Below are 11,829 nucleotides of genomic sequence, written 5' to 3'. Positions count from 1 at the left end.
CTAAGTCGCTTCCATCATGTCCGACTCTTTGCGACCCTTCGGACTGTAGCCCTCCAGGCTCCTCTGTCCCTGGGATTCTCCAGGCAAGAATCCTGGAGTGGGTCGTCATGCCCTCCTCCAGGGGATCTTCCCAACCCAGGGATCGAACCTGCATCTCCTGTGACTCCTGCATTGCAGGTGGATTCTTTACCGCTGAGCCACCAGGGAAGCCCTATCCTGGCCACTGTCTGTGAAATAGATATTAGTACAGCCCCTTTTACAGAAGAGGAAGCTGAGGCTCAGAGGAGATTTTGTTTTTGCTTTTTAATGTTCCCCAAATCACCCAGCTGCTAAAGGAGAAACCAGAATTTGAATCTGGATCCCAAACTAAACCCCTGAGATTTGGGGGTCAGTCACCAGAGGTCAATGGCACCCCACTCCAGTACTCTTGCTGGGAAAATCCCATGGATGGAGGAGCCTGGTAGGCTGCAGTCCATGGGGTCGTGAAGAGTCGGACACACCTGAGCGACTTCCCTTTCACTTTTCACTTTCATGCATTGGAGAAGGAAATGGCAACCCACTCCAGTGTTCTTGCCTGGAGAATCCCAGGGACGGGATTCTGGTGGGCTTCCGTCCATGGGGTCACAGAGAGTCAGACATGACTGAAGCGACTTAGCAGCAGCAGCAGCAGCAGCGCCAGAGGTCTGCTCCATTCTCTTGGAGCACCTGAAGGCCTTTCTGTTGCTGAGGTATAACTAGCTCCTTCCTTTGCTCTCTCCATCTCCAGATGCTAAGATGGCTTGGTGGTGAAGTTAGTGCCCCGTGCGCTATCTTTTTTCACTTGAGGACCTTTCCTGATGCTCAAAAGGAACAGTTTGAACACAAAGTAAAAAAGAGTAAAGTCATGAAAGACTTTACAGTAAATGTAAGACAAGAGCGTACACAGGTTCTCTGCTTTTGCAGCATTGTTTATTACAAAAAGAAACCTACAATTTTTTTTCTTTTAAACAAAATTCAAGGCTCCAGGACTCATCTCTGGGGCTGATCCATCTTAAATACTAGTAGGGGTAGGAGGGCTCCTGCCAGAACTTCCCACCCCTTTTCCAAGTTTGGGCCCGAGGGACAGTGTACTTTCCCTTTGAGGGTGCATGCAGAACCTGTGGGGTCCCTGGTCCGGCCTTCTGCAGCACCTCCTAGGGAGTGCCAGGGTCCCCTCCCCCTTTGCACCTGGGGGCAAAGTTCCAGGAAGTTTCCCACTTGAGTTAGGAGGTGAACTCAAGTTCACCATCTCCACCTCAGCGCCAAGAAACCACCCCCATCACGTGGCTTCTGGAAAATGCACTCAGAATGGATCCAGAAAATGATCACAGGTAGAGAAAGGAGAGGGAGCAGTAATTTAAACTCACCCTTGACCCTGTGCCCCAGCAGAGGGTGAGGTCTGTCCGGATCCCTTGCTCCATTCCTTCCACGCCCACCTCCCTGCTGGCGCTGCCAGTGCTTCCAGGAGGGCTGTCCTTCCCAAGTGGGACTTTTCAACCTTGAACTGAAGTGCCTTTGTATGTGGTTGGGGAGGGTGGGAGGACCTGGGATCTCTCAGGCCTTCCAGAAAGCCAGAGCACATAAATACAAACCTAAAACCAGACATTTCCTGCCAGCAGGCACCAAGTCCCCCCACAGCTTCAGCTGTGGCCAGAGGCCAGCGTGGCGAGCTCCTGTCTCAGACCCAGCTGATGGCAGGGAGCGGGAAGGTGCTAGCATCCTCCTCGGCCCCCTTCACTGTCCTTTGCCCTCCCTGTCATCAAAGAGGTTGGGGTTCTCTGCCAGTGAGGCTCGGACCTTTTTCTTCTCCTTGAAGCGGCCTGAGTTGGAGACTTTGACGTGCTTGCCCTTGGTGTTCTTGTCCACAATCTTCTCCAAGCGGGTGTTAAAGTTGCTGTCGGGGTTCCCACCGTCAGGCCTCGGGGGCTCCGCACCACCCTCACTCTGGGTGTAGGTGTCAGGGATCTCATACAGCACTTTGGGAGTGGATTTCTTTTTCCGCAGGAAGGTCAGCTTCCACCAACCAACTTCGGTCATGGCGTTCCCAGACCTGAAGGTGGGGCTTCCTGCAGGAGCAGGGGACGTAGAGAAAGGGGTCAGTGGGGAGAAGGGGTAGGGGCCTTGGAGCAGCCCTTTCTAGTCTCCCAACCAGGCTTGAAAGAATTGAAGGTGGGGCCAAGTGAACCCAGGATTCAGGTAAGCGATGCAATCCTTTCGGTGAACATGAGGAGAGAGAAGGGTCTGGGGAAGAGGCAGTCAAGAAAATATCCACGGGGAAGCCATCTGAGCCAGGTGGATGGGACAGTGGGACAGCTACACTCCGCTGCCAGACAGCTTGACACTCCAAGCCCCTTGGGGCTGCAGGAGAGTGAATAGCTTGCCGGGTCATACAGCAACTAGGCCTTGGCCACCTTCCCAAGCTCTTCCTGCTATGCCTCCAGGCTCTGCTGCCAGGAGCAGACAGGTGATCAGCTGGTATCAGACGGAAAGAAATACCCTATGCATTTTCTTTGGAATTCATTATAAAATTAAACAGTATTTGTGATGTTCAGAGTAATTTGGACTTCCCTGTGGGTCACCACCGAGGCTGAGGAAGCAGCTGGGGTTTTTCTAAGGGAGAGAAACATCAGGCTGGGAGTGGGAAGTCCCAAGAACTATTCCAGCCTCGTGACCTCTGGCAATGTACATCTTTGGACCTCAGTGTCCTCAACTGTCCTTTCCAGACCTAACATTCAGCTCTAATGTTAATCCTTGCCCACAAGGTAGACATGCTTTCCAAAGTAAGACTTATTGAAGGGTGGTTCCCTTTCCCCATACAGCTTCCATAAGGACAGGAGTTCGAAGGAAACCTGAACATTTGGAAGGAAGTTTGGTGGAGCAAAGAGGTACATGTGGGGTCTGGTTATCACAGGCTGGACCCTCCATAAGGGCGCCCCATGAGAGGTGGGGCAGGGTTCTGTAATCCAAGCTTCTCTACTGACAACGTGACGTGTCCTGACACAGTAGTGGCCTCACCTTTTACTATTCCATGAAGTTGCTACCTGAGCTGGTAGAAGTTTTGACAGATGAAGTTATCTGGACACAAGAAAAAGAGAGTATAGGCTAGAGATATTAAGATCAATGAAAGAGCAGGCAGAGTGATGAGAAATGGAAACATCTTTGGGCCTGGAGAAGTTGGTGGTCTGATTTTCAGAACTCCATGGTATTGTTGCAGGGAGAAGTCAGTTCTGGCTCCATGTTTAAACTGTTTCCTTCACTTGCTTTCCATTGCTTTTGTTATTATAATCCTACATAATGGCCTGTGTCAGAGAATCCTGCCCCTCTGCCTGACTATTAAACTAAAGTGCCTTTGCTCAGAACCCTGTCCACCCATAGATGGCAGGAAGGAAGAAACTAACACATCCCCCTGCCTGAGGCTTGCCATTCTAGGAGATATTTGGAAAATTAATGGCCTTTTTACTTTGTTTCCTCCTCCCTGCCATCTCTGATCCATAAAAGAACCTGGCATTCAGACCCTGAAAAGATGGTTATTTTGAAACGTTAGTCTGACATCTTCTTGGTCAGCTGGCTTTCTGAATAAAATTGTATTCCTTGCCTCAACACCTTGTCTCTCGGATTCATTGGCCTGTCAATGTAGAGAGCACAGCGAGCTTGGACTTGGTATCAGTGTGAGCTGTGCAAGTCCGGAGGAGGAGGGGGCAATAGCTGCAGCACACCTGAAAGCTAGATGATCAACCAGCCCAAGGTCAGGGAAATATGTCACCTACTTTTAAAAACTGATGGTCTTAACTACACTTTCTAAAAAGACGAGAAGAAATATGACAAATGATTAATATTGGTTTTCCTTAGGTAGTAGGAATATGGGATATTTTCTCCTCTTTCTCTCTACATATATATATATATATATATATATATATATATGCATACATATTTAAAAGTTTTATTTTATTTTTTTGATTCCCAGATTTTCCATAATGAGCCTGGAGGTTTTTTTAGAAGGAGAGCAGGTCAAATTCATAAACAATGAAAGAGGGACTTCCCTGGCAGTCCAGTGGTTAAGACTCCATGCTTCCAATGCAGAGGGCATGGGTTCGATTTCTGGTCAGGAAACTAAGATCCCACATGCTGTGCGGTTCAGCCAAAAAAGTATTTAAAAAGAAAAATAAAGAAATGAAAGCAGGATGCTGACCTAAGCTTGAAGTGAACTGAGTGCCTGCATCCATGGCCTCCTTGTTGTGGTTGTCCCCTGGCCCTGCATATATCCATCCGCTTGCCCAGAGCAAGGGGATTCCTCCCCACCTCTCTGTCCAGGAAGCAGATCCCACTTTGCCAGCTCTGTCCCTCAAGCTGAGCTCAAGAACCAAGAAAATCCCAAAGAGATCTAGTGCAGCTTCCACTTAGAAAGTGAAGGAGGGGTGAGTGGCCAGGTACATACGTTCAGGGCGCCCTGGAGAGGTGAGTGCACCAAGGAGACAGCCTGAGAGCTTGCTTTGGCAGCCTGCCCCACCTGGGCTTAGCACAGCCTTGCACAGAACTTGGTGTTCCAGAATAGGTTTCTGGAAGGAGCCTTGGGGAGGGCCAGGAAGGAGGGACAGGGTGCTTGCTTGGCCTATGGGTGCCGCAGTCACCACCTGGTCTGGGGCAAAGCCCACAACCCCACCACAGCCCATCTGGGACTGCTAAGGAACTTGGGGAATGGAGGATTCAGCTCCTGAAACAACAGTAACCACCAAACTGCCTTGCTCTATGAGAGTACCCTCTGCCTGGGCCACTTAAAATATACCACTTTAACAGGTCTTCGAACTTGGCGTGCATGGGTCTTAACTCTCCTTGGAGTAAAGGGAGCCACTTGTCAGAAAACCACAGAAAGAGTTCAGAGTGGCCCTTGGGCCCTGCCCTGGAGCCTCCACCATGGCACCAAAGTATTAGTGCCCTTGGCTCCTGGCCTTGAATTCTGGTCTCTCCAAAGTGCTTTCTGCTAGGCCTTGCTGTCCCTTCTGTCCAGGAGGACATGACACACCAGTAGGCAGATGTTTAGCCTTTTAACCAAGGCTAATCTACGGAAATCTGAATTTGCAGAACAGATAAACTAGAGGACTATTCTTTGTTTTTCAAAACAAGGGGGCTACACGATTCTTTTAAATAGTGAGCTACCTCAAAATAGTGTAAAATCTGATTTGTTTAGAAAAAGTGACACAACAGTCAACTTCCCTGGCATCCAAAGTTGCAAAAAGCCAGAGGCCAACAGCCACATGCCCACGTGTAGTCACAGGAGGCTAGAGGGACCTGGGGGAGGGGAAGTACTTGGAATTTTGAACAGACTCAGCAGTTGGTGATATACCTGCTTCCGTAGGGCCTGAGCAGGTGCACTGAGGGCAAGGCCCTTGCCCCAGGGCCTTGCAATCCATCAGATGATAGAAATCAGCCCTGAAGATGCAAGTTACACCTCCACAATTTGCACAGCTTGGGAATCCACAAGGGCCTCACAGGATATCCTGCCACCCCCTGCCTATGGTGGTTAGCACCCTGGCATGCATGTGGGCACCCCAGGACAGCTCCCACCATGCCAGCTGGGTTCTGTGAACTGCCCTAAGGGCCTTGCCCAGACAGGGTTGGGCTCCTTCTGAGCTGGAACAAGTTAACCATTGACTGGGGTGGAGATGGAAGGCTGGAGGGGGCGGGGGGGTTGAAGGGGCGAGTCGGCTTCCTGCAGTAAGACAAAACTCAGAACCTCTATTCCTCGCATCTCTGCACGGCCCCTGTGGTACTTCTCCACTCTGCGTGACACTCAGGTACCCTGGAGAGGACAGGGATATATTCCTACCAGACAGCCAGAAACATCCTCCAGTGGAGGAGGAGGTAGCAGGTGGTAAGCTCCTGTCCAGCAAGAGTTAATAGATCACTGCTCTGGAGTAAAACTTTCCCAGAAGGAGCTCTGTTGGAGGCCTGGATTGACTCCAAGAAGCCAGTGGGATGAGTCGAGCCCTGCCTGCCCACCTAGAGATGGGAGCCGACATGCCTGGTCCCCCTTTCCAGCTGGGCATATCAGCCGTGGAAGCAGAACTGAGCCCCCGGACAGAGGTCCATGCCTTGGTTTCCCCTCCCGCCCACCCTCTGCCGATACCTGTGAGCCCGACTGCTGGGAGGCTGGAGGCGAGAGCTTCCCTAGAGAAGGAGCTGAGTGCAGGAGCTGCGCCCCGGGAGACTGGGGGAGGTGGGGATGCCTCCGGACTGCCGCGCCAGGCAAGGCTCAGTCTGGGAGAGCTGGGTAGGAGCAGCTGTGCAGCAGGTGCGGAGAAACAGGTGCAGGAGCCCTACCTGCTCCGCTGTGGCTGGGAGTCAAGGTGAACCTGAAACCCAGCCCCTCCCGGCTAAGTAAACAGGCCGGCTCAGCTGATGAATATTCATTACCCCAGAAATCCAATCCCAGCGCCCCTGCACCCACCCAGAAGACAGGGTCCTCCAGGGACCGCCTGGCCAGGAAGAGGAACCCCCAAGGGAAGTCAGGGGTGGGGAGAGCCCGGGAGCCTCTTGCTTCAGTCTGCCACTCTCGGGCGCCTGTTTGCACCCCCAGCCATAACTGAGGTCATCCCTACCTGTTTCATGCCCCAGGGAGGCCAGACCCCTCTCCAGCATGAAGTGCCACCTGGACATTACCCCAGGCACAATCCAGAAAGGGTTAAGGGCCACTGCTCCTGGCGGGAGAAACGGGTGCACCCAGCTCCTTTGAACTCAAGAGTCGAAACCAGTCCCTGGTCAAACTGGTTGGCAGACCGGTTCCCAGGCTGCCTGCTTCCACCCCAGGCCTCAGGCGGGTGCTGGGTGGGAGGCTGCGGTTCCCTCCTGACCTGAAGGCTTTTCCTCAAGTTCTCCCTAGAAGGGGGTTGAGTGGCACCAGCTCCTCCTTAGGCCATGTTCTCCAGACCCACCGCAACCTCAAGTGTCTACACCCACTCCTCCCTCACTTAGAAGCAGTCTTCAAAGACCTTGAAACTCTGCCTTCCGCCATGGACTGTGTCCCATTCCAGGACCGAGGAGATCTGGAGGTGGGGGTGGGGTGGGGGGTGGGCACTGGGTAGAGGAAAAGCGTACAATTCCCCCATCCTTGGCACTCCCTCCAAGTTATATTCTAAATTCTAATTAACCAGCTCTCAAACCTGCCCACACCTTCAGCACTGAGTCTACATGGTTCAGCTTCTCAAGGCCTCTTGAGTTCATGTTTGCCTCCATCCTAAACAGCCCCTGTGTCCCTGGACCTCAGGTGGACAGTCCTGCAGAGGCTCCCCATGGCCCATAGTGGAACCCACTTGGCCTGGCCCTCCTAGTCTGCACTTTCTCTTCCAAACTCTCCCTGAACGTGCACACAAGGCCTTTCTCTGCATACCTTCCTTGGTATGGAAGCTAAGAGGATGAGATTAGGAATGGTCTCCCCACCCTCTGAGTAAACCAAGACAAACTCCTATTCATCCTTCAAGGCCTAAATTATTTATGCCCCCTACTCCCCCGAGAATTGTCTTACTCCTACTGGGCTTACTCACATGCTTCTATTTAACATGCCATATACCATGATTGATTAAATGTGTACATACACACATATACATATATAGTAATGTAACGATCCAGTCATGTATTTGCCTCTCTTAGAGGATGTTAGCTCCTTGAGAGAAATATCCTATGATATCCCTTATGTGTAGAATCTAAAAAGAAATGAAATAAATGAACTTATTTACAGAACAGACTCACAGACTTAAGAGAAGGAAGAGGATGAGGAAAAAGGATAATTAGGGAGTTTGGATCAACATGTACACCATATTTATTTAAAATGGATAACCAATAAGGACCTATTGTATAGCATAGGGAACTCTGCTCAAGGTGATGTGGTAGCCTGGATGAGAGAGAAGTTTGGGGGAGAATGGATACATGTATATATATTAGTGATTAGTTAGTGAAGTCGCTCAGTCCTGTCTGACTCTTTGCGACCCCACGGACTGTATATATATGATTGAGTTCCTTTGCTGTCCACCAGAAACTGTTACAACATTGTTAGTCAGTTATACCCCAATATAAAATAAAAAGTTAAAAAAAAAAAGTTAGCTCCTTGAGCCCAGTCTGTCACTGATACAGACCTGGCATATAGTTAGTACTTTATGCAAACTTTAAAATACAAATAAGAAATATAAATATTGTCTTTAAGAAATTCTTAATGCAGCCACTTGTCCCAGGTAAATGTGAGAGAAAACCCATTTATTTCACTCCTGGCGGTTTCAGCTACAGCACACTTGCTGACGTGTTATCAGCTCCCTGGGGATCTATGAGAATTAAGGATATTGTTTTGTAAGGTTCTCCTGGCTCTCGTGAGAGGTATACACAGCTGTCCCAGGAAGATTTCCAGATCTGTCACTTTCTCTGAAAGCCTGGTGGAGAGTCAGGGTCCAGTCCAGAAGGTACCGAAGAGGCTAAAAACTTAACTGAGGTATTGGGAAAATAGTAGAAGGATGATGGGATGAGCACTAGCTTGGGGACTGTAACCAAGGGTCAGGACACTGTCCATCTGTACGGGAGGAAGGGGCTTGTGCTGAAAACACTCACTCCCTTCCCCCCTCTCACCCCACACCACTCTGCTTCAAAACCCAGGCCTTTCTGATGTGTGCGATCCAGAGGGGGCAGAATTCTGTTTTCTCAGCTCCACTCTGGAGGAGGCACCCCAGTGGGTGGGATTTAAGCGGATGCCTACGTGACCTGCCCTTCCGAGAAGGCCAGCAGGGCCAGGTACAGGAGCAGAGGCCCGCCCCAGCTCCCCATCCTGGGAGGGACCAACCTGGGAAGTTAGGCCCAACCCCTGACCTTTGGTAGGTTTATTTTTGGGAGGAGCAGGGTTGGGAGGGAAGTTTGAGATAAGGCTATAAACTATGAATATCCCTTAAACAGATCACCCCCACAAGGCTGCTGTATTGTTTTCTAGAATTTTCCACCTTTTAACACACCTTCTTAAAACTAGGTTCAAGTGTGATATTTCAAATACGAACATGAAATGTGCAAGTTTTCAGAAATGTGTCCTTGTTGGCTAAAGCAAATTAAAATACACCTAAGGGAGTCTCCAGGACCTGGGTGCCCTTTTAGACATGCAGCCATGGGGCCCCATTGGGTTGCAGATCTAATCTGACCCAAAAGATCATTCCTAGTTTATTGACCTCTACCCAGGGAGTAGAGCTAGACTCCAGGGATATTTATTTCCCAAAGTAGGGAGAAGGGAGGGCCTGCCATCCTCCTCAGCACTCCCCTTCCTCTGGAAGGCCAAAAGATGAGAGAGTCTGGGGGTGGCCAGCCTGGTTGAGGGCCAAGTGGGGCAAGGCCACTGACTGGTCTCCAGAACCTATACCAGGTACAGCCGGGAAGAGGGCAGAGCAGGTCTGAGGTGGGTATTGAGGTTGCCACTGAAGGGGCTGCCATTGCTCTCCTTCAAGGAGACCTCAGTGGGCAGTGGGAATATGAGCAGCCAGTAATCATGCGGACTGTGCAAATACTTAGAACTCTGAATCCTCATTGCACTCTAAGATAGAGCCTCTGAGTGGGTTCACCAACTTGCATCCCCACCAGCAATTTTCCTATTACTCTTTGTATTAGTTCCTTGTGGCTGCTGTAACACATTACAACAGCCTCGATGGATTTAAACAACAGAAATGTATTCTCTCACAGTTCTGGAGGTCAGAATTCCAAAATCAGTTTCGCTGGCCAAGACGAAGGTCTTAGCAGGGTCACGATCATTCTCGAGTCTCCAGGGACAATTCGTTCCTTGCCTCCTCCAGCTTCTGGTGCCTGTAGGCATTCCCTGGCTTGCGGCCACATTACTCCCCTCTCTGTCTCCTTCATCCTCACGTCACCTTCCCCTCTTTCATGTTGTCTAATCTCTATCTCTCTTTTATAAGAATACTTGGGAGAGGGACTTTCCTGGTGGCCCAGTGGTTAAGAATCCACTGGCTATTGCAGAGGACACAGGTTGTATTCCCAGATTCCCATGAAGCAACTAAGTCCGCGCGCCACACCTACTGAAGCCCAGATCCTAGAGCCCGTTCTCTGAAACAAGAGAAGCCACCACAATGAGAAGCCTGTGCATCCGTAGCCCCTGATTGCTGAAACTAGAGAAAGCCCAGGGGCAGCAACAAAGACCCAGCACAGCCAAAAATAAATTAAAAAAAAAAAAGAATACTCGGGAGAGTATGTAGGGTCCACTCAGACGATCCAGGATGATCTTACTTAATCACCTCTGCAAAGCCTCTTTTTCAAACCAAGTCATATCCACAGGTTCCAGTGATTTGATGTGGACATCTCGGCGGGGGTGAGGGTGGGGGGCAGACTGGAAGATGACTTTTTTGTCCTACCACACTCTTCATTTTGACCATTTCTGTACTGTCAGACTGTGGTAGTGAGTGTGCCAACCAGAATACCCTGCAAGGAAGGACTTACTGCCTTCCTCAGCTGCTGGCCTCCAGCTGTCAGCTCTTTCAGGGTCCACCTCAGCTGCAGAGAGCATCTCTCCCAAGGGCCTGCCCTTCTAGAGATGCAAGGTCCAGCCATTTCAGCCCCATGAAGGACATGCAGAGGGGCCGTATTCACTTCACCAAACTGACAAGTTCTGCAAGGCCTGCGTTACAGCTGAATTTCTCTCTCTGCCCAATCCTACTTCTGTCCGGTTCCTCTCACAGGAAGTGATCCCAAGTAAGCATCTTGCCCCCTAAACTTCACCTACTCTGGAGAACACAACCCAGGACAGAGATATTAACATTTTGCCAATGCGACGGAAGTGAAGTAATCATTTTTGTGTCTTATATATTTACTTTCCCTAAAGCTCTGGATTGCGGCTTCCCAGGTGGCTCTAGTGGTAAAGAACCTGCCTGCCAATGCAGAAGAAGTAAGAGATGTGGGTTCGATCCCTGGGTCAGGAAGATCTCCTGGAGGAGGGCATGACAACTCACTCCGGTATTCTTGCCTGGAAAATTCCATGGACAGAGGAGCCTGGCAGGCTACAGTCCATGGGTTTGCAAAGAGTCAAACACAACTGAAGCAACTTAGCACGCTCTACTGCACTGGGTTGAATAGTATCCCCCAAACTCAGGTCCACCTGGAATCCTGAAGTGTGACTGTATTTGAAATAGGGTGTTTGGAGATGTAATTAGTTAAGCTGAGAACATACTAGATTAGGGTGGGCCTTAAATCCAAGGCCTAGTGTCCTTACAGGAGGAGAGACATGAAGGGAGACGCCATGCGATAACAAGAGCAGCGGATGAAGTGATGCAGCTGCCACTCAAGGAACAGCGAGGGTCGTCTGCAGCCACCAGAAGCTGAGTGAGCGGCAGGAACAGATTGTCCCTCAGAGCCTGTGGACGGAATCAGCCTTGCTGACGCCTCGATGTTAGACTTCTGGCCTCCAGAACTGTGAGAGAATACATTTCTAATTTATTTAAAATTTTTTATTTTATTTTATCCATTTATTTTTAGCTGCGCTGGGTCCTCACCACTTTTTTCAGGCTTTCGCAGTTGCGATGAGCTGAGGCGGTGCCCAGGCTTCCCATTGCGATGACCTCTCTTGTTGTGGAGCTTGGACTCCAAGCACACGGCTTCAGTAGCTGCAGTGTGAGGGCTCGGTAGTTGCAGTTCACGGGTTCCAGAGCGTGGGTTCAGTAGTCATGGCGCACGGGCTTAGTTGCTCCAAGGCATGTGGAGTCTTCCAAACAGGGGATCAAACCCACGTCCCCTGCGTTGGGAGGCAGATTCTTAACACTGGACCACCGGGGAAGTCCTTATTCTATTTTT

The 11,829-nt window shown here is 50.3% G+C and overlaps 1 protein-coding gene across 1 annotated transcript; it reads right to left on the bottom strand.

Moving 5' to 3' along the window:
- Positions 1 to 1,752: 1,752 nt before the first annotated feature.
- PRR15L (proline rich 15 like) lies at positions 1,753 to 2,055 on the bottom strand. The gene has a single exon (XM_052658128.1). The coding sequence runs from the start codon at positions 2,053 to 2,055 to the stop codon at positions 1,753 to 1,755; it is 303 nt and encodes a 100-aa protein (XP_052514088.1).
- Between the last annotated feature and the right edge of the window lie 9,774 nt (positions 2,056 to 11,829).

The sequence above is a fragment of the Budorcas taxicolor genome, chromosome 19 (assembly GCF_023091745.1).
Source record: "Budorcas taxicolor isolate Tak-1 chromosome 19, Takin1.1, whole genome shotgun sequence".
NCBI classification, from domain to species: Eukaryota; Metazoa; Chordata; class Mammalia; order Artiodactyla; family Bovidae; genus Budorcas; species Budorcas taxicolor.
The sequence above is the reverse complement of the archived record's forward strand: the minus strand, read 5'-3'. Positions and strand labels throughout refer to the sequence as shown.

What these genes read in the sequence shown, in the direction of transcription:
- PRR15L (XM_052658128.1), bottom strand. Translation starts at nt 2,055, where the DNA reads ATGACCGAAGTTGGTTGGTGGAAGCTGACCTTCCTGCGGAAAAAGAAA.